The sequence below is a fragment of the Oncorhynchus gorbuscha genome, linkage group LG05 (genome assembly GCF_021184085.1).
Source record: "Oncorhynchus gorbuscha isolate QuinsamMale2020 ecotype Even-year linkage group LG05, OgorEven_v1.0, whole genome shotgun sequence".
NCBI lineage: Eukaryota > Metazoa > Chordata > Actinopteri > Salmoniformes > Salmonidae > Oncorhynchus > Oncorhynchus gorbuscha.
In genome coordinates, this window is record NC_060177.1 from 70,761,391 (window position 1) to 70,783,378 (window position 21,988).

At 53.4% G+C, this 21,988-nt stretch overlaps 1 protein-coding gene across 3 annotated transcripts in view; it reads left to right on the forward strand.

The window, feature by feature from the left end:
- zgc:63587 (uncharacterized protein LOC393431 homolog) overlaps nucleotides 1-21,988 on the forward strand; it is a 48,286-nt gene that overhangs the window by 14,824 nt on the left and 11,474 nt on the right. For 2 of the 3 annotated variants that reach the window (XM_046351036.1, XM_046351038.1), the window contains exon 7: nucleotides 167-284. In XM_046351036.1, coding sequence (XP_046206992.1) covers nucleotides 167-284 — 118 coding nt within the window. Of the gene's footprint in view, nucleotides 1-13; nucleotides 45-166; nucleotides 285-21,988 lie in introns of those variants that run through there. The other variant, XM_046351039.1, reaches the window with a different exon arrangement.

Genomic DNA, 21,988 nt, shown 5'->3' on the forward strand with positions numbered 1-21,988 from the left:
GGGTAACACACACACTTCTACTTCATCTCTCCTTTTGGACACGGGTAACACACACACTTCTACCTCACACCACTATTTAGACTGGGTAGTGGTAACATAATCACTTATTTCTTTCTATCTATTATTTATCTGTATTAAATTTCTACCTGTCTCTGAATCTGTCCAGTCTGAAGCCTCTGGATGTGGAGTTTATGAAGGCCATTCACAGCAAGGTCAACATCGTCCCTGTCATCGCTAAGGCTGACACACTCACACTGAAAGAGAGAGACCGCCTTAAAAGGAGGGTGAGTTGGGCACACATGCATAAGTATGCCACATATTCAATAGTTTTCCCTCATTCCCTTAGGTTTAAATCCATTTTTAAACACAGGTGTAAAAACATAGCATGGCCCTTCACTAATATCATGATGGAACCGGTGGAATGTGAGATGAGGTTGTTGCCAGGATGTTGTGAGCTGCATCAGCCTCACTAGCTGTTCTTGTTTGTGTCCTGAGCCATATGGAGCATTCATTACAACGTAGATGATAGAATAATAATCAGAGGCAGCTATCCAAGTCGGACATTGTGATTGTATGTGAATACGCACATTTGGCCTCTTTGTGTGCGTGTGTGTACATTTGTGATGATGCAGCTTGATTGCTGCTAGACAATAGCAGGATTATTTAGAAGTGCAGAAAGAGAAAATATGGAGCCAAGAGAGAGAAAAGAAAGGGAGAGACAGGGAAGGAGAGAGAAGAGGGAGAGCGAGAAAGCACACATCTTGGTCAGTATCCCCTCCCAGATGCTTCCTATTGGCGCAGACCCAGGTGTCTGCCTGCCTGCACGCTCTCAGTTTTCTGATGTCTGGTCTGACATAATATGCACACACACACGCCCTTGTTCGTCCCTTTGTGTTATCGTAGACAGGTTACACTTTGGGCTCCCTTTCATCTCGCATGCATTAGACCCTGTAAAACACACACCACACACACCAGGAGAGGTGTTTTAAGATGATATCACGCCAGGCAGAGGAAAATAAGGTTGTGTAAATAGGATTTCCTGCTTCTGTGATATCACTCCCTCATCCCCCTCTTCTCCACCCACCCAGCCCACCCAACAATTGTGCTGTTGCCTGATGATTAGATGTTTTGGTTTCTGCTCCTTTTGAGTCTGTTTGTTTAAATTTCTGTCTGGGATCAAACAGTGCCTTTCCCTCTGTAGTGGGAGAGATGGCAACCAGATCCGGACAGGGCTGAATCGTTGTGTGTGTGCGTACATCTTATATAATAATTTGGTGACATCCACCCAATATAATTAACAGTGAATATCTTATTGTCCAACTTCTGCCCCTTTGTTTTGCCTGAGCTGTACAGTAACTACTCTGTACTGTATTTGCTCTATCTAACCACCGTACTGACAGTCCAATCCCAGCTAGTAGTGCATGTTCAGTCCCAGACCCCCCACCAGCACTTCTTTCAGACCTCCGAGACATTGGTCCTTTCCCCCAGTGGGGGGGCCTCTGCCCCGGCCTGTATGGGGCCGGAGTGGGGCTTGCCTGGCACTCAGGGCTGGAGCGGCTCTCCTAGCTGGGCTCCCGTGGAGGATGGCAGACTCAGTCACTGTACAGCTGCTTTGTTGGAACCCACCATGTGAAATCCATTGATTAGGGCCGGATGAATTTCTCAATTTACTTATTTCCTTTTATGAACTGTAACTCAGCAAAATCTTTGAAATTGTTACGTGTTGTGTTTATATTTTTGTTCAGTATAGCTTTTACCCTATCCTATAGGGTGAGTGTTCTGACAGCCACAGGGGCTGGGGTGAGAGAGGGAATGACGATATGCTTTGATAACGTCTCACACCCTTTCCTGCTCAACTGTTTAAAACTGTCTGTTTGTCCAATTGGTTCCCATGGTCCACTTAGCGTTCCCTTAACAACTGTCAGTTAACAAGTAATTAGGATAAACTGAATAGATAGCCGACACACAGATGTGAACTGTAATACATCACAAACTCACATCCAGTTTCACACAAACCTCAGCTGCTCCTCCACAAACAACATTTATGAATTCCCACATGGGCCTACCAGCACACTCAGATTAAACAGGGATGGCAGTCTGTATCAGGCTAATGGTAGTGAGTTCCTGGATAAGTCATTATAGGCAGGAAGTGGAGGGGGGCACTCACTATCACAGGTCCTTATTTAACCGTGGAACCAAGCTGTATTTTTTTTGCATTTCCAATAACCCTTCGCTAAGCATCAATTTAATTGACTTTTAAAGGGGGAAAAAATGTCTGACTGTGATTTGCTCATCTTGGGTTTACTTGTTGTCCTTTGCGCTATGTTTGTTTGCCAGTTTAATAGAATGCTATACCAGGGTAGTACAATACCCCTCACCTATTATACTAGGGTAGTACAATACCCCTCACCTATTATACTAGGGTAGTACAATACCCCTCACCTATTATACCAGGGTAGTACAATACCCCTCACCTATTATACTAGGGTAGTACAATACCCCTCACCTATTATACCAGGGTAGTACAATACCCCTCACCTATTAGACTAGGGTAGTACAATACCCCTCACCTATTATACTAGGGTAGTACAATACCCCTCACCTATTATACCAGGGTAGTACAATACCCCTCACCTATTAGACTAGGGTAGTACAATACCCCTCACCTATTAGACTAGGGTAGTACAATACCCCTCACCTATTATACCAGGGTAGTACAATACCCCTCACCTATTAGACTAGGGTAGTAGATTACCCCTCCCCTGTTAGACGGACTAGGGTAGTAGATTACCCCTCCCCTGTTAGACGGACTAGGGTAGTAGATTACCCCTCCCCTGTTAGATGGACTAGGGTAGTAGATTACCCCTCCCCTGTTAGACTGACTAGGGTAGTAGATTACCCCTCCCCTGTTAGACGGACTAGGGTAGTAGAATACCCCTCCCCTGTTAGACGGACTAGGGTAGTAGAACATCTCTCCCCTGTTAGACGGACTAGGGTAGTAGAACACCTCTCGTCTGTTAGACGGACTAGGGTAGTAGAACACCTCTCCCCTGTTAGACGGACTAGGGTAGTAGAACACCTCTCCCCTGTTAGACGGACTAGGGTAGTAGAACACCTCTCCCCTGTTAGACGAACTAGGGTAGTAGAACACCTCTCCTCTGTTAGACGGACTAGGGTAGTAGAACACCTCTCCCCTGTTAGACGGACTAGGGTAGTAGAACACCTCTCCTCTGTTAGACGGACTAGGGTAGTAGAACACCCCTCCCCTGTTAGACGGACTAGGGTAGTAGAACACCCCTCCCCTGTTAGACGGACTAGGGTAGTAGATTACCCCTCCCCTGTTAGACGGACTAGGGAACTTCATTGAGTACCAGTCCTTCTATTGAAGTCAGAGGCAGTAGCCAAGAATCTGCCACAAAAAGACCTCGGCTGTAGAATGATTAATGACTCTTGTGTTTTCCCCCTGATATTTATTCGCTTATTTTGTTTTCCGATCGCCACTTTCTCACCGTTTTTACATTGTTTGTCCTTTCATATATTTGTGTTCCTCAGCCCCAGCCCTGCTCCCTCCGTATTATTAGGGGGAAACAGCTTGTATAGAACAATATACGTTTCCTGCAATGTGTCAAGTCTATACCACCGACAAGACGCAGCCTGCCACCCTGCTCAATATAAGCTTATCAACCTCTGAACAAACCTCTCTTGCTCTCTGTATCCATCATTTTATTTTGTTCTCTCCTTCTCTTCTCTCCTCTTACAATGTTCCTTTGTTCTTCCTGCTCTCTCTCCTTTCCTCTTTTTTGTAGTGCCAGTTTCCCTGGCTAAGGTCACAGTGGTCTGTAACTCATAAGTAGTCCTGAACAGGATATATTGGAGAGTTTATCCTCTGTGTCTGGGACCCTGCAGTCATATCCTGTGTGGGGCTTTACTCATAAACCACCTCACTACTGCTTCTCTATTTGATCAGACTATACACAGGAGCTGGTTTAGACTGGATCTTGGCTGGGACAATGCTACTGAAAAAATATCAGATAACAAAATCCCTGCAAATCAGTGGTAGTTGATTTGCCATATAAGGGAAGCTACTATTAGGTCACTACATGGCCACTGTAGTTTGAAGGGAGGCAGAGGTCAGAGATGGCTGGAGAGCTCAGGAGGAGTTCTTTTGAAGCCGGGGAGGGGGGGGGGGGACAACCAATTGTTCGGCCCTCCCTTTCTCTCTCCCCCTCTTCTCCTGTTCTCGCGGAAGGCAATTTGGCCGTGCGGCTGCCATATATCACCCAGGCCGCCGCCCGTGATGCTGTCACAGCTTTCCCGTCATTGTCTCACTCCTGTCGACTCTCCCAGACATCCTCAGTCCTCTCAGCCCTGCTGCTGCTATGTGAACCAGCGCTACAGCCCCACAGTGGTACTAGTAGCTTAGTATAGAGCTATACCTCAGTCCTCTCAGCCCTGCTGCTGCTATGTGAACCAGCGCTACAGCCCCACAGTGGTACTAGTAGCTTAGTATAGAGCTATACCTCAGTCCTCTCAGCCCTGCTGCTGCTATGTGAACCAGCGCTACAGCCCCACAGTGGTACTAGTAGCTTAGTATAGGGCTATACCTCAGTCCTCTCAGCCTTGCTCCTGCTATGTGAACCAGCGCTACAGCCCCACAGTGGTACTAGTAGCTTAGTATAGAGCTATACCTCAGTCCTCTCAGCCCTGCTGCTGCTATGTGAACCAGCGCTACAGCCCCACAGTGGTACTAGTAGCTTAGTATAGGGCTATACCTCAGTCCTCTCAGCCCTGCTGCTGCTATGTGAACCAGCGCTACAGCCCCACAGTGGTACTAGTAGCTTAGTATAGGGCTATACCTCAGTCCTCTCAGCCCTGCTGCTGCTATGTGAACCAGCGCTACAGCCCCACAGTGGTACTAGTAGCTTAGTATAGAGCTATACCTCAGTCCTCTCAGCCCTGCTGCTGCTATGTGAACCAGCGCTACAGCCCCACAGTGGTACTAGTAGCTTAGTATAGGGCTATACCTCAGTCCTCTCAGCCCTGCTGCTGCTATGTGAACCAGCGCTACAGCCCCACAGTGGTACTAGTAGCTTAGTATAGGGCTATACCTCAGTCCTCTCAGCCCTGCTGCTGCTATGTGAACCAGCTCTACAGCCCCACAGTGGTACTAGTAGCTTAGTATAGGGCTATACCTCAGTCCTCTCAGCCTTGCTCCTGCTATGTGAACCAGCGCTACAGCCCCACAGGGGTACTAGTAGCTTAGTATAGGGCTATACCTCAGTCCTCTCAGCCCTGCCGCTGCTATGTGAACCAGCGCTACAGCCCCACAGGGGTACTAGTAGCTTAGTATAGGGCTATACCTCAGTCCTCTCAGCCCTTTTCCTGCTATGTGAACCAGCGCTACAGCCCCACAGGGGTACTAGTAGCTTAGTATAGGGCTATACCTCAGTCCTCTCAAATCAAATCAAATCAAAATCAAATCAAATTTATTTATATAGCCCTTCGTACATCAGCTGATATCTCAAAGTGCTGTACAGAAACCCAGCCTAAAACCCCAAACAGCAAACAATGCAGGTGTAAAAGCACGGTGCCTAGGAAAAACTCCCTAGAAAGGCCAAAACCTAGGAAGAAACCTAGAGAGGAACCGGGCTATGTGGGGTGGCCAGTCCTCTTCTGGCTGTGCCGGGTAGAGATTATAACAGAACATGACCAAGATGTTCAAATGTTCATAAATGACCAGCATGGTCAAATAATAATAAGGCAGAACAGTTGAAACTGGAGCAGCAGCACAGTCAGGTGGACTGGGGACAGCAAGGAGCCATCATGTCAGGTAGTCCTGGGGCACGGTCCTAGGGCTCAGGTCCTCCGAGAGAGAGAAAGAAAGAGAGAATTAGAGAGAGCATATGTGGGGTGGCCAGTCCTCTTCTGGCTGTGCCGGGTGGAGATTATAACAGAACGTGGCCAAGATGTTCAAATGTTCATAAATGACCAGCATGGTTGAATAATAGTAAGGCAGAACAGTTGAAACTGGAGCAGGAGCATGGCCAGGTGGACTGGGGACAGCAAGGAGTCCTCATGTCAGGTAGTCCTGGGACATGGTCCTAGGGCCCAGGCCAGTTGAAACTGGAGCAGCAGCATGGCCAGGTGGACTGGGGACAGCAAGGAGTCATCATGTCAGGTAGTCCTGGGGCATGGTCCTAGGGCTCAGGTCCTCCGAGAGAGAGAAAGAAAGAGAGAAGGAGAGAATTAGAGAACGCACACTTAGATTCACACAGGACACCTGAATAGGACAGGAGAAGTACTCCAGATAAACAAACTGACCCCAGCCCCCGACACAAACTACTGCAGCATAAATACTGGAGGCTGAGACAGGAGGGGTCAGGAGACACTGTGGCCCCATCCGAGGACACCCCGGACAGGGCCAAACAGGAAGGATATAACCCCACCCACTTTGCCAAAGCACAGCCCCCACACCACTAGAGGGAAATCTTCAACCACCAACTTACCATCCTGAGACAAGGCCGAGTATAGCCCACAAAGATCTCCGACACGGTACAACCCAAGGGGGGAACCCAGACAGGCCGACCACAACAGTGAATCAACCCACCCAGGTGACGCACCCCCCCAGGGACGGCACGAGAGAGCCCCAGCAAGCCAGTGACTCAGCCCCGTAACAGGGTTAGAGGCAGAGAATCCCAGTGGAAAGAGGGGAACCGGCCAGGCAGAGACAGCAAGGGCGGTTCGTTGCTCCAGAGCCTTTCCGTTCACCTTCCCACTCCTGGGCCAGACTACACTCAATCATATGACCCACTGAAGAGATGAGTCTTCAGTAAAGACTTAAAGGTTGAGACCGAGTTTGCGTCTCTGACATGGGTAGGCAGACCGTTCCATAAAAATGGAGCTCTATAGGAGAAAGCCCTGCCTCCAGCTGTTTGCTTAGAAATTCTAGGGACAATTAGGAGGCCTGCGTCTTGTGACCGTAGCGTACGTGTAGGTATGTACGGCAGGACCAAATCAGAGAGGTAGGTAGGAGCAAGCCCATGTAATGCTTTGTAGGTTAGCAGTAAAACCTTGAAATCAGCCCTTGCTTTGACAGGAAGCCAGTGTAGAGAGGCTAGCACTGGAGTAATATGATCAAATTTTTTGGTTCTAGTCAGGATTCTAGCAGCCGTATTTAGCACTAACTGAAGTTTATTTAGTGCTTTATCCGGGTAGCCGGAAAATAGAGCATTGCAGTAGTCTAACCTAGAAGTGACAAAAGCATGGATTAATTTTTCTGCATCATTTTTGGACAGAAAGTTTCTGATTTTTGCAATGTTACGTAGATGGAAAAAAGCTGTCCTCGAAATGGTCTTGATATGTTCTTCAAAAGAGAGATCAGGGTCCAGAGTAACGCCGAGGTCCTTCACAGTTTTATTTGAGACGACTGTACAACCATTAAGATTAATTGTCAGATTCAACAGAAGATCTCTTTGTTTCTTGGGACCTAGAACAATCATCTCTGTTTTGTCCGAGTTTAATAGTAGAAAGTTTGCAGCCATCCACTTCCTTATGTCTGAAACACATGCTTCTAGCGAGGGCAATTTTGGGGCTTCACCATGTTTCATTGAAATGTACAGCTGTGTGTCATCCGCATAGCAGTGAAAGTTTACATTATGTTTTCGAATAACATCCCCAAGAGGTAAAATATATAGTGAAAACAATAGTGGTCCTAAAACAGAACCTTGAGGAACACCGAAATGTACAGTTGATTTGTCAGAGGACAAACCATTCACAGAGACAAACTGATATCTTTCCGACAGATAAGACCTAAACCAGGCCAGAACATGTCCGTGTAGACCAATTTGGGTTTCCAATCTCTCCAAAAGAATGTGGTGATCGATGGTATCAAAAGCAGCACTAAGGTCTAGGAGCACGAGGACAGATGCAGAGCCTCGGTCCGATACCATCAAAATGTCATTTACCACCTTCACAAGTGCCGTCTCAGTGCTATGATGGGGTCTAAAACCAGACTGAAGCATTTCGTATACATTGTTTGTCTTCAGGAAGGCAGTGAGTTGCTGCGCAACAGCCTTCTCTAAAATCTTTGAGAGGAATGGAAGATTCGATATAGGCCGATAGTTTTTTATATTTTCTGGGTCAAGGTTTGGCTTTTTCAAGAGAGGCTTTATTACTGCCACTTTTAGTGAGTTTGGTACACATCCAGTGGATAGAGAGCCGTTTATTATGTTCAACATAGGAGGGGCAAGCACAGGAAGCAGCTCTTTCAGTAGTTTAGTTGGAATAGGGTCCAGTATACAGCTTGAAGGTTTAGAGGCCATGATTATTTTCATCATTGTGTCAAGAGATATAGTACTAAAACACTTGAGCGTCTCTCTTGATCCTAGGTCCTGGCAGAGTTGTGCAGACTCAGGACAACTGAGGTTTGGAGGAATACGCAGGTTTAAAGAGGAGTCCGTAATTTGCTTTCTAATAATCATAATCTTTTCCTCAAAGAAGTTCATGAATTTATCACTGCTAAAGTGCAAGTCATCCTCTCTTGGGGAATGCTGCTTTTTAGTTAGCTTTGCCACAGTATCAAAAAGGAATTTCGGATTGTTCTTATTTTCCTCAATTAAGTTAGAAAAATAGGACGATCGAGCAGCAGTAAGGGCTCTTCGGTACTGCACGGTACCGTCCTTCCAAGCTAGTCGGAAGACTTCCAGTTTGGTGTGGCGCCATTCCCGTTCCAATTTTCTGGAAGCTTGCTTCAGAAGATTGCTCCTGCTCCTGCTATGTGAACCAGCGCTACAGCCCCAAAGGGGTACTAGTAGCTTAGTATAGGGCTATACCTCAGTCCTCTCAGCCCTGCTCCTGCTATGTGAACCAGAGCTACAGCCCCACAGGGGTACTAGTAGCTTAGTATAGCGCTTGTATTCCCTCCCCAAATCCTGCATTGTGTCTTTTATCCTCTGATGGGTCTTAACTCCTAAAGACCAGTGAGTGTTTGTATGGGTAAAGGTCAAACACTGATAATGACCTCATCCTTACTGAGGTCTCTCCTGTGTGTGTGTGTGTCCGTGTGGTCGTTGTCCAGTCCTTTCCCTGCCTGTTACTCCAACAATTCTGTGGTATTTATTTGTCTGTCCTGTGGCAGTCATTGTGCCAGGGCATGCCCGCGCTTCTGCAGGAGTAAAAATAATAAATACACATTTCCCTCCGTGGAGAGAAAGACTAACACACAATTACCTTCTCAGGAGTGGATTTGGAACGTGCCATTTACAGTGAGAAAACAGCAGGTTTCCTTGCTTTTGGAACATCTTAGTCCCCCCCCTGAATAATTGTTTTGCCTGACACCCCATCAAAAGAAAGACATAGAATCTACTTATTAGTTAGACAAATAATATAAGTAAAGATATTAGCCCCTAGAAGTCAGAAGATCTTGAAGTCAAGATGGTGAAGTCATTTTTAATATTGAATATCTATCCATGTGTTTATGCTAGAGACTTACCATCTTGTAGTGGCTACATCTTAATCCCTTCTTTCCGGTGATATAAAGTTTACGTGTTATTGTTCCATAATACAGGGCTTGTGATTGTACGCATGAGATGATCCGGACAAGAAAATCATCACTAAATCGTCTGTAAAACCCAAACCATGTGAGCTACAAACGAATATGTCACCAAAGGGGACACACTCACATTTAGCTCTACGACATCCACAAACTTTACGGCCGTCGTCTGAACTCTCTGTCGCGGATGTCCTCCTTTCAAAGAGCTCTTCCCACAAAACCGACTGTCCAGACCGAACCGTTGGAGCTATAGACTAATATGTCACCAATCTCAATGCACTCAAGCTTCAGGGGAGTGGTCTGAAGGTAGCTCAGCACCTGGCTGTAAAAACTGCAACAACTGCATAGGAGTAAAATGTTCAACAAATAACCTGACCAAACATCTTATATATTTCAGATATAGAAGACACTTCAAAACTTTGTCTCTTTATGATTCATTTTTAGACTTTCTGTTTTTGCCATTAATGTGTGTTATTCAATAAGTTTATATGGGATTTACCAGTAACGACCAAATTCAATGTTTCATCAAATAATTTGTTTATTTTTAAAAAGTATACCTACAGGGGGCCTAAAATTCTAAATCAAAATGGCTAAATGATACATTTCATGACCATCTTAAAGCAATTCCATATGTTCGCTTACTAGATATTGCGATCTAAGGGCTTAGACCTACGGGGTTAATAGATATATTAGTTTCTTACTACATTTATGTTCAACCTTCTGTGAAACTGCACTGTGACAACCAGAACCAGCCTGAGGTAGCCTGAGGTAGCCTGAGGTAGCCTGAGGTAGCCTGAGGTAGCCTGAGGTAGCCTGAGGTAGCCTGAGCCCCTTTCAAAACTCTTAAGCTGACATGTTCCTTTGTGATACCAGCTTATACATTATTACATGGCTTAATTAGTACTGTACTGAACTTTCCTTCACACTCTGTGATCAGAGTTTGAGGTGGGTGGTCTGTGGATCGGTTGGGCCTTAGCTCTACTGTACGAATGCTCCCAGTCGAGGGGGGGGGGGGGTTTCTGTCATTCCGTTGCCTTTTTTAAATGACGCATTAAGCCCCACTAGTTACCTTAGTGACTGTCTTCCCCAACACCCCTCCATTCCCATGCTCCCAGGCTGGGCAGACCGAGCAGGACCGGTCCAGTCTGGTACAGTAATTACAGGAAGGACCTCTGCTCTTGTGGTCCAGTGAATAGGTCTGGAATGTCAACTTGATGTCTTTGTTTAAATGCTCTTTCAGAATGAGTCACTCTTTGCTTCAGCCTTTTCATTTCTGATCTGGACGAAAGAAGAAAGCTACTCTGTTTTCCCATGCAGTGCTGTGAGGGTCTCTGTTAGCCTGCGTACCTGTACACCTCCATGCTACTGTACATTACTGTCTGGGCAGCTAGATCATGGTGCAGTCGTCAGGATGTCTGTATGAGGTTGCCTCCAAAATTGCACCCTATTCCCTATATTGTGCACTACTTTTGACCAGAGCCCTCTGAGCCCAGGTCAAAAGTAGTGGACTATATAGGGAATAGGGTGCCATTTGGGAAGCTGAATGAGTCTTCGACAGGATCACCTGGAGCTTCTCAGCCCTAGGGGCAGATGTTAGGGGCCATGGGGGCAAAAGATGGAGCAGGGAGTCAGAGGCTAGTTGTAATACTGAGAGGCTGGGGCAGGTTTACAGGCAGCCCCAGACAGTATGTACCATTACAGGCAGCCCCAGACAGTATGTACCATTACAGGCAGCCCCAGACAGTATGTACCATTACAGGCATCCTCTCCTTGGCAATCGCCCCCATGGAGATCCAAAGCTCCACGTCGTCTCTCTCCACACATTCTCCTGCTGTGAGTGAGTGAGTGAGTGAGTGAGTGAGTGAGTGAGTGAGTGAGTGAGTGAGTGAGTGAGTGAGTGAGTGAGTCCCTCCCTCAGAATGAGTATTGTTGGGGCTCCGTCACCCCCCTCTGACTCCCTAGGGGCAGCAGGAGGGTAAGTTTACATTACATTTACATTTAAGTCATTTAGCAGACGCTCTTATCCAGAGCGACTTACAAATTAAGTCTCAAGACATTTCCTGGAAAGACGGAATCATTTGTTCTCTCAGGACTTAAGGTTAACAAATTACATTTTGAATTAAAGTTGTTTTTGAGGGAGGGATCTAATGCGCAGTCAGCGTTTTCCCCCACTGACTCCCTCATTGGTTGTGTTATGTGTGTGAGCTCAGTCAGTGGTCAAATATGACATTTTTGGTTGTTATTCATTGTGTATTGGATAGCTTTATTGGCTACAGAGGCTGCGGTCTGTAATGTTACATAAAGCTTACTTAGCATTCTGGCCCACTGCTGCCTTGCCCTCCTCACCCTGGGTCGATAAGAGTTTAATGATGCCATTCATTTTTTACTCTGATTTGTTGATTTCATAAGACTTTCCTTAGGTGCATAGTTTCACTTCCAAGCATTGTTCCCTGGTGGAATAGTTGTTTAGTTGGCACAAACAGCCCATGATGGCAGACCTGAACAGGCTGCTGAGTCAGGCCAAGACTAGGGCCAGGTGGACAGACAGGGCTGTGGGCTGTGGCTGATGTTACACAGGATGTGTCCCAAATGGCACCCTATTCCCTTTATACTGCACTACGTTTGACCTGGGCCCATAGGGCTCTGATCAAAAGTAGTGCTCTATAAAGGGAATAGGTTGATATTTGGGACACAGCCGCCACAAAGATTGGGGCTGTTGTTCTCATAATGTAGAGGCTGCTATCTACAAACACCATTCTGGTCTGTGGCCACTAGCTAACTACTGTGGTGGAGCGGGGCTTAACCCAGGTGTGTGTTTGTGACTGTTTTTCTATTGGTTTGTGGCTATGATAGTCATACTCCTGTGGGTGTTTTTATATTGGGTTTCCTTTGAGGTCATGTTTATGAGAAAACCATATGGAAATATGATTTGTATTGTGTTTGTTATTCCATGGTGTCTGTAACCAGGGTTACTGCATCTGTTAGTGTGTGTTGGAGGTCTAAGTGACTCAATGTTTCCTTTTTCCCTATGTAGATTAGACGTCCTATATATATATCTCCATATCCTATGGCCCTGGTCAAAAAGTAGTGCACTATGTAGGGAATAGGGTGCCATTTGGGACAAAAGTGTTTAAATTTATCATATTCACTGTCTCCATAATACCCCATACAGTAAGAATGTCCCTCCCCACCCTTATAATTTATTTCTCCCAAGGGGAATGTTTCTTCCTCCTCCTCATCACGGCTCCACTTACACACAGTTATATTAGATCACATATCAAAACAAACTAAGTCTTTAAATCAGAAGCTCTCACTTCCTTTTCTAATTAATACTGAGGCAGAACCCTGTGTGCCATTGTTACCAGAGACCTGGCCTGCCAACTCAAACACAGCAACGGAGAGGGAGGCAGAGAGAGGGAGGCAGAGAGAGGGAGGCAGAGAGAGGGAGGCAGAGAGAGGGAGGCAGAGAGAGGGAGGCAGAGAGAGGGAGGCAGAGAGAGGGAGGCAGAGAGAGGGAGGCAGAGAGAGGGAGGCAGAGAGAGGGAGGCAGAGAGAGGGAGGCAGAGAGAGGGAGGCAGAGAGAGGGAGGCAGAGAGAGGGAGGCAGAGAGAGGGAGGCAGAGAGAGGGAGGCAGAGGGAGGGAGGCAGAGGGAGGCAGAGAGAGGGAGGCAGAGAGAGGGAGGCAGAGAGAGGGAGGCAGAGAGGGAGGCAGAGAGAGGGAGGCAGAGAGAGGGAGGAGAGAGGGAGGCAGAGAGAGGGAGGCAGAGAGAGGGAGGCAGAGAGAGGGAGGCAGAGGAGGGAGGCAGAGAGAGGGAGGCAGAGAGAGGGAGGCAGAGAGAGGGAGGCAGAGAGAGGGAGGCAGAGAGAGGGAGGCAGAGAGAGGGAGGCAGAGGGAGGGAGGGAGGCAGAGGGAGGGAGGGAGGGAGGCAGAGGGAGGGAGGGAGGGAGGCAGAGAGAGAGAGACTGGGGCAGGCAGAGAGAGAGAGACTGGGGCAGGCAGAGAGAGAGAGACTGGGGCAGGCAGAGAGAGAGAGACTGGGGCAGGCAGAGAGAGAGAGACTGGGGCAGAGAGAGAGAGAGAGGGAGGCAGGCTGAGAGAGGGAGGCAGGCTGGAGGGAGAGAGAGAGAGGAGGCAGGCTGAGAGGGAGAGAGAGGGAGGCAGGCTGAGAGGGAGAGAGGAGGGAGGCAGGCAGAGAGAGAGAGAGAGGGAGGCAGGCAGAGAGGGAGAGAGAGGGAGGCAGGCAGAGAGAGAGAGAGAGACGGAGGCAGGCAGAGAGGGAGAGAGAGAGGGAGGCAGGCAGAGGGAGAGAGAGAGACGGAGGCAGGCAGAGGAGAGAGAGAGACGGAGGCAGGCAGAGGGAGAGAGAGAGCGGAGGCAGGCAGAGAGAGAGAGAGAGACGGAGGCAGGCAGGAGAGAGAGAGAGACGGACGGAGGCAGAGGGAGAGAGAGAGACGGAGGCAGGCAGAGGAGAGAGAGGACGGAGGCAGGCAGAGGGAGAGAGAGAGAGGGAGCGAGAGACTGAGGCAGAGAGAGACGGACGGACGGAGGCAAGCAGGCAGGCAGAGGGAGGGAGACGGAGGCAGGCAGAGGGAGGGAGACGGAGGCAGGCAGAGGGAGGGAGACGGAGGCAGGCAGAGGGAGGGAGACGGAGGCAGGCAGAGGGAGGGAGACGGAGGCAGGCAGAGGGAGGGAGACGGAGGCAGGCAGAGGAGAGAGACGGAGGCAGGCAGAGGAGAGGAGGAGGCAGGCAGAGGGAGAGACGGAGGCAGGCAGAGCAGGAGAGACGGAGGCAGGCAGGAGAGAGAGGGAGGCAGGCAGGCAGAGAGAGAGAGGAGGCAGGCAGGCAGAGAGAGAGAGGGAGGCAGGCAGGCAGAGAGAGAGAGGGAGCGAGAGACGGAGCAGAGAGAGATGGATGGACGGATGCAAGCAGGCAGGCAGAGGGAGAGAGACTGAGGCAGGCAGGGAGAGAGACTGAGGCAGGCAGAGAGGCAGAGAGACGGAGGCAGGCAGAGCAGGAGGAGGAGGCAGGCAGGAGGGAGAGAGACGGAGGCAGGCAGAGGAGAGAGACGGAGGCAGGCAGAGGGAGAGACGGAGGCAGGCAGAGGGAGAGAGACGGAGGCAGGCAGAGGGAGAGACGGAGGCAGGCAGAGGAGAGAGAGAGGCAGGCAGAGAGAGAGACGGAGGCAGGCAGAGGGGAGAGACGGAGGCAGGCAGAGGGAGAGAGACGGAGGCAGGCAGAGGGAGAGAGACGGAGGCAGGCAGAGGGAGAGAGACGGAGGCAGGCAGAGGGAGAGAGACGGAGGCAGGCAGAGGAGAGAGACGGAGGCAGGCAGAGGAGAGAGACGGAGGCAGGCAGAGAGAGAGACGGAGGCAGGCAGAGGGAGAGAGACGGAGGCAGGCAGAGGGAGAGAGACGGAGGCAGGCAGGCAGAGAGAGAGAGACTGAGGCAGGCAGGCAGAGAGAGAGAGACTGAGGCAGGCAGGCAGAGAGAGAGAGGGAGCGAGAGACGGAGGCAGAGAGACGGACGGACGGAGGCAGCAGGCAGGCAGAGAGAGAGAGACTGAGGCAGGCAGAGAGAGACTGAGGCAGGCAGAGAGAGAGACTGAGGCAGGCAGAGAGAGAGACTGAGGCAGGCAGAGAGAGAGACTGAGGCAGGCAGAGAGAGAGACTGAGGCAGGCAGAGAGACGGAGGCAGGCAGAGGGAGAGAGACGGAGGCAGGCAGAGGGAGAGACGGAGGCAGGCAGAGGGAGAGAGACGGAGGCAGGCAGAGGGAGAGACGGAGGCAGGCAGAGGAGAGAGACGGAGGCAGGCAGGCAGAGAGAGAGAGACTGAGGCAGGCAGGCAGAGAGAGAGAGGGAGCGAGAGACGGAGGCAGAGAGAGACGGACGGACGGAGGCAAGCAGGCAGGCAGAGAGAGAGAGACTGAGGCAGGCAGAGAGAGAGACTGAGGCAGGCAGAGAGAGAGACTGAGGCAGGCAGAGAGAGAGACTGAGGCAGGCAGAGAGAGAGACTGAGGCAGGCAGAGAGAGAGACTGAGGCAGGCAGAGAGAGAGACTGAGGCAGGCAGAGAGAGAGACTGAGGCAAAGAGAGAGGGAGAGAGAGAGGGAGGCAGGCAGAGAGGGAGGGAGAGAGAGAGAGAGAGAGAGGGAGGCAGGCAGGCAGAGAGAGAGGGAGAGAGAGAGGGAGGCAGAGAGGGAGAGAGAGAGAGGGAGGCAGGCAGGCAGAGAGAGAGGGAGAGAGAGAGGGAGGCAGAGAGGGAGAGAGAGAGAGGGAGGCAGAGGGAGAGAGACTGAGGCAGGCAGAGGGAGAGAGACTGAGGCAGGCAGAGGGAGAGAGACTGAGGCAGGCAGAGGGAGAGAGACTGAGGCAGGCAGAGGGAGAGAGACTGAGGCAGGCAGAGGGAGAGAGACTGAGGCAGGCAGAGGGAGAGAGACTGAGGCAGGCAGAGGGAGAGAGACGGACGGAGGCAAGCAGGCAGGCAGAGGGAGGGAGACTGAGGCAGGCAGAGGGAGACGGACGGACGGAGGCAAGCAGGCAGGCAGAGGGAGGGAGACGGAGGCAGGCAGAGGGAGGGAGACGGAGGCAGGCAGAGGGAGGGAGACGGAGGCAGGCAGAGGGAGGGAGACGGAGGCAGGCAGAGGGAGGGAGACGGAGGCAGGCAGAGGGAGAGAGTCGGAGGCAGGCAGAGGGAGAGAGTCGGAGGCAGGCAGAGGGAGAGAGACGGAGGCAGGCAGGCAGAGAGAGAGAGGGAGCGAGAGACGGAGGCAGAGAGAGACGGACGGACGGATGCAAGCAGGCAGGCAGAGGGAGAGAGACGGAGGCAGGCAGAGGGAGAGAGACGGAGGCAGGCAGAGGGAGAGAGACGGAGGCAGGCAGAGGGAGAGACTGAGGCAGGCAGAGAGGGGGAGAGAGAGAGAGAGAGACTGAGGCAGGCAGAGAGAGAGAGAGAGAGACTGAGGCAGGCAGAGGGAGAGAGACTGAGGCAGGCAGAGGGAGAGAGACTGAGGCAGGCAGAGGGAGAGAGACTGAGGCAGGCAGAGGGAGAGAGACTGAGGCAGGCAGAGGGAGAGAGACGGAGGCAGGCAGAGGGAGAGAGACGGAGGCAGGCAGAGAGAGAGAGGGAGGCAGGCAGGCAGAGAGAGAGGGAGCGAGAGACTGAGGCAGAGAGAGACGGACAGACGGAGGCAAGCAGGCAGGCAGAGAGAGAGAGACTGAGGCAGGCAGAGAGAGAGACTGAGGCAGGCAGAGAGAGAGACTGAGGCAGGCAGAGAGGGAGAGAGAGAGAGAGAGACTGAGGCAGGCAGAGAGAGAGACTGAGGCAGGCAGAGAGAGAGGGAGAGAGAGAGAGAGGGAGGCAGGCAGAGAGGGAGAGGGAGAGAGAGAGAGAGGGAGGCAGGCAGGCAGAGAGAGAGGGAGAGAGAGAGGGAGGCAGAGAGGGAGAGAGACGGAGGCAGGCAGAGGGAGAGAGACGGAGGCAGGCAGAGGGAGAGAGACGGAGGCAGGCAGAGGGAGAGAGACGGAGGCAGGCAGAGGGAGAGAGACGGAGGCAGGCAGAGGGAGAGAGACGGACGGAGGCAAGCAGGCAGGCAGAGGGAGGGAGACGGAGGCAGGCAGAGGGAGACGGACGGACGGAGGCAAGCAGGCAGGCAGAGGGAGGGAGACTGAGGCAGGCAGAGGGAGGGAGACGGAGGCAGGCAGAGGGAGGGAGACGGAGGCAGGCAGAGGGAGAGAGACGGAGGCAGGCAGAGAGAGAGAGGGAGCGAGAGACGGAGGCAGAGAGAGACGGACGGACGGAGGCAAGCAGGCAGGCAGAGAGAGAGACTGAGGCAGGCAGAGAGAGAGACTGAGGCAGGCAGAGAGAGAGACTGAGGCAGGCAGAGAGAGAGACTGAGGCAGGCAGAGAGAGAGACTGAGGCAGGCAGAGAGAGAGACTGAGGCAGGCAGAGAGAGAGACTGAGGCAGGCAGAGAGAGAGACTGAGGCAGGCAGAGGGAGAGACTGAGGCAGGCAGAGGGAGAGAGACTGAGGCAGGCAGAGGGAGAGAGACTGAGGCAGGCAGAGGGAGAGAGACTGAGGCAGGCAGAGGGAGAGAGACTGAGGCAGGCAGAGGGAGAGAGACTGAGGCAGGCAGAGGGAGAGAGACTGAGGCAGGCAGAGGGAGAGAGACTGAGGCAGGCAGAGGGAGAGACTGAGGCAGGCAGAGGGAGAGAGACTGAGGCAGGCAGAGGAGAGAGACTGAGGCAGGCAGAGGGAGAGAGACTGAGGCAGGCAGAGGGGAGAGACTGAGGCAGGCAGGCAGAGAGAGAGGGAGAGAGAGACTGAGGCAGGCAGGCAGAGAGAGAGAGGGAGAGAGACTGAGGCAGGCAGGCAGAGAGAGAGAGAGCGAGAGACGGAGGCAGGCAGGCAGAGAGAGAGAGAGAGCGAGAGAGGACGGAGGCAGGCAGAGAGGAGGACTGAGGCAGGCAGAGAGAGCGACTGAGGCAGGCAGAGAGAGCGAGCGACTGAGGCAGGCAGAGAGAGCGAGCGACTGAGGCAGGCAGAGGGAGAGAGACTGAGGCAGGCAGAGGGAGAGAGACTGAGGCAGGCAGAGGGAGAGAGAGACGGAGGCAGGGAGGCAGGCAGAGAGAGAGAGAGAGTGAGAGACGGAGGCAGGGAGGCAGGCAGAGAGAGAGAGCGAGAGACGGAGGCAGGGAGGCAGAGAGAGAGAGCGAGAGACGGAGGCAGGCAGGCAGAGAGAGAGAGAGCGAAAGACGGAGGCAGGCAGGCAGAGAGAGAGAGAGCGAGAGGCGGAGGCAGGCAGGCAGAGAGAGAGAGAGAGAGAGAGAGACGGAGGCAGGCAGGCAGAGAGAGAGAGAGAGAGAGAGACGGAGGCAGGCAGGCAGAGAGAGAGAGAGAGAGAGAGAGACGGAGGCAGGCAGGCAGGCAGAGAGAGAGAGCGAGAGAGAGACGGAGGCAGGCAGGCAGAGAGAGCGAGCGACTGAGGCAGGCAGAGAGAGCGAGCGACTGAGGCAGGCAGAGAGAGCGAGCGACTGAGGCAGGCAGAGAGAGCGAGCGACTGAGGCAGGCAGAGAGAGCGAGCGAGCGACTGAGGCAGGCAGAGAGAGCGAGCGACTGAGGCAGGCAGAGAGTGAGCGACTGAGGCAGGCAGAGAGTGAGAGACTGAGGCAGGCAGAGACGGAGGGAGGCAGAGACGGAGGGAGGGAGAGACGGAGGGAGGGAGAGAGAGGAGGCAGAGAGAGAGAGAGACTGACTGCCTGCCTCCGTCCGAGAGAGAGAGAGAGACGGACGCAGAGAGAGACGGACGGACGGAGGCAAGCAGGCAGGCAGAGAGAGAGACTGAGGCAGGCAGAGGGAGACTGAGGCAGGCAGAGGGAGACTGAGGCAGGCAGAGGGAGACTGAGGCAGGCAGAGAGAGAGAGACTGAGGCAGGCAGAGGGAGAGAGACTGAGGCAGGCAGAGGGAGAGAGACTGAGGCAGGCAGGCAGAGAGAGCGAGCGAGCGAGAGACGGACGGACGGATGGAGACAGGCAGGCAGAGGGGAGAGACGGAGGCAGGCAGAGGGAGAGACTGAGGCAGGCAGAGGGAGAGACTGAGGCAGGCAGAGGGAGAGACTGAGGCAGGCAGAGGGAGAGACTGAGGCAGGCAGAGGGAGAGACTGAGGCAGGCAGAGGGAGAGACTGAGGCAGGCAGAGGGAGAGACTGAGGCAGGCAGAGAGAGACTGAGGCAGGAGAGACTGAGGCAGGCAGAGAGAGAGACTGAGGCAGGCAGAGAGAGACTGAGGCAGGCAGAGAGAGACTGAGGCAGGCAGAGAGAGAGACTGAGGCAGGCAGAGGAGAGAGACTGAGGCAGGCAGAGGGAGAGAGACTGAGGCAGGCAGAGGGAGAGAGACTGAGGCAGGCAGAGGGAGAGAGACTGAGGCAGGCAGAGGGAGAGAGACTGAGGCAGGCAGAGGGAGAGAGACTGAGGCAGGCAGAGGGAGAGAGACTGAGGCAGGCAGAGGGAGAGAGACTGAGGCAGGCAGGCAGAGAGAGCGAGCGAGAGACGGACGGACGGATGGAGGCAAGCAGGCAGGCAGAGAGAGAGAGACTGAGGCAGGCAGAGGGAGAGACTGAGGCAGGCAGAGGAGAGACTGAGGCAGGCAGAGGGAGAGACTGAGGCAGGCAGAGGGAGAGACTGAGGCAGGCAGAGGGAGAGACTGAGGCAGGCAGGGAGAGACTGAGGCAGGCAGAGGGAGAGACTGAGGCAGGCAGAGGGAGAGACTGAGGCAGGCAGAGGGAGAGACTGAGGCAGGCAGAGGGAGAGACTGAGGCAGGCAGAGGGAGAGACTGAGGCAGGCAGAGGGAGAGACTGAGGCAGGCAGAGGGAGAGACTGAGGCAGGCAGAGGGAGAGACTGAGGCAGGCAGAGGGAGAGACTGAGGCAGGCAGAGGGAGAGACTGAGGCAGGCAGAGAGGGAGACTGAGGCAGGCAGAGAGAGGGAGAGAGACGGAGGCAGGCAGAGAGAGGGAGAGAGACGGAGGCAGGCAGAGAGAGGGAGAGAGACGGAGGCAGGCAGAGAGAGGGAGAGAGACTGAGGCAGGCAGAGGGAGAGAGACTGAGGCAGGCAGAGGGAGAGAGACTGAGGCAGGCAGAGGGAGAGAGACTGAGGCAGGCAGGCAGAGAGAGAGAGAGAGCGAGAGACGGAGGCAGGCAGGCAGAGAGAGAGAGAGAGCGAGAGAGAGACGGAGGCAGGCAGGCAGAGAGAGAGAGAGAGCGAGAGAGAGACGGAGGCAGGCAGGCAGAGAGAGAGAGCGAGCGAGAGAGAGACGGAGGCAGGCAGAGAGAGCGAGCGACTGAGGCAGGCAGAGAGAGCGAGCGACTGAGGCAGGCAGAGGGAGAGAGACTGAGGCAGGCAGAGGGAGAGAGACTGAGGCAGGCAGAGGGAGAGAGACTGAGGCAGGCAGAGGGAGAGAGACGGAGGCAGGGAGGCAGGCAGAGAGAGAGAGAGAGAGAGAGAGAGTGAGAGACGGAGGCAGGGAGGCAGGCAGAGAGAGAGAGAGAGAGCGAGAGACGGAGGCAGGCAGGCAGAGAGAGAGAGAGAGAGAGAGCGAGAGACGGAGGCAGGCAGGCAGAGAGAGAGAGAGCGAGAGACGGAGGCAGGCAGGCAGAGAGAGAGAGAGAGCGAGAGAGAGACGGAGGCAGGCAGGCAGAGAGAGAGAGAGAGCGAGAGAGAGACGGAGGCAGGCAGGCAGAGAGAGAGAGAGAGCGAGAGAGAGACGGAGGCAGGCAGGCAGAGAGAGAGAGAGAGCGAGAGAGAGACGGAGGCAGGCAGGCAGAGAGAGCGGCGACTGAGGCAGGCAGAGAGAGCGAGCGACTGAGGCAGGCAGAGAGAGTGAGCGACTGAGGCAGGCAGAGAGAGTGAGCGACTGAGGCAGGCAGAGAGTGAGCGACTGAGGCAGGCAGAGAGTGAGAGACTGAGGCAGGCAGAGACGGAGGGAGGCAGAGACGGAGGGAGGGAGAGACGGAGGGAGGGAGAGAGAGAGAGGCAGAGAGACTGACTGCCTGCCTCCGTCCGAGAGAGAGAGAGACGGACGAGAGAGAGACGGACGGACGGAGGCAAGCAGGCAGGCAGAGAGAGAGACTGAGGCAGGCAGAGGGAGACTGAGGCAGGCAGAGAGAGAGACTGAGGCAGGCAGAGGGAGAGAGACTGAGGCAGGCAGAGGGAGAGAGACTGAGGCAGGCAGAGGGAGAGAGACTGAGGCAGGCAGGCAGAGAGAGCGAGCGAGCGAGAGACGGACAGACGGATGGAGGCAAGCAGGCAGGCAGAGGGAGAGAGACTGAGGCAGGCAGAGGGAGAGACTGAGGCAGGCAGAGAGAGAGAGACTGAGGCAGGCAGAGGGAGAGACTGAGGCAGGCAGAGGGAGAGAGACTGAGGCAGGCAGGCAGAGAGAGCGAGCGAGCGAGAGACGGACAGACGGATGGAGGCAAGCAGGCAGGCAGAGGGAGAGAGACTGAGGCAGGCAGAGGGAGAGACTGAGGCAGGCAGAGGGAGAGACTGAGGCAGGCAGAGGGAGAGACTGAGGCAGGCAGAGGGAGAGACTGAGGCAGGCAGAGGGAGAGACTGAGGCAGGCAGAGAGGGAGACTGAGGCAGGCAGAGAGGGAGACTGAGGCAGGCAGAGAGGGAGACTGAGGCAGGCAGAGAGAGAGACTGAGGCAGGCAGAGAGAGAGACGGAGGCAGGCAGAGAGAGACGGAGGAGGCGGAGGCAGGCAGAGAGAGAGGGGAGAGAGACGGAGGCAGGCAGAGAGAGGAGAGAGACGGAGGCAGGCAGAGGAGGGAGAGAGACGGAGGCAGGCAGAGGGAGGGAGAGAGACGGAGGCAGGCAGAGGGAGGGAGAGAGACGGAGGCAGGCAGAGGGAGGGAGAGAGACGGAGGCAGGCAGAGGGAGGGAGAGAGA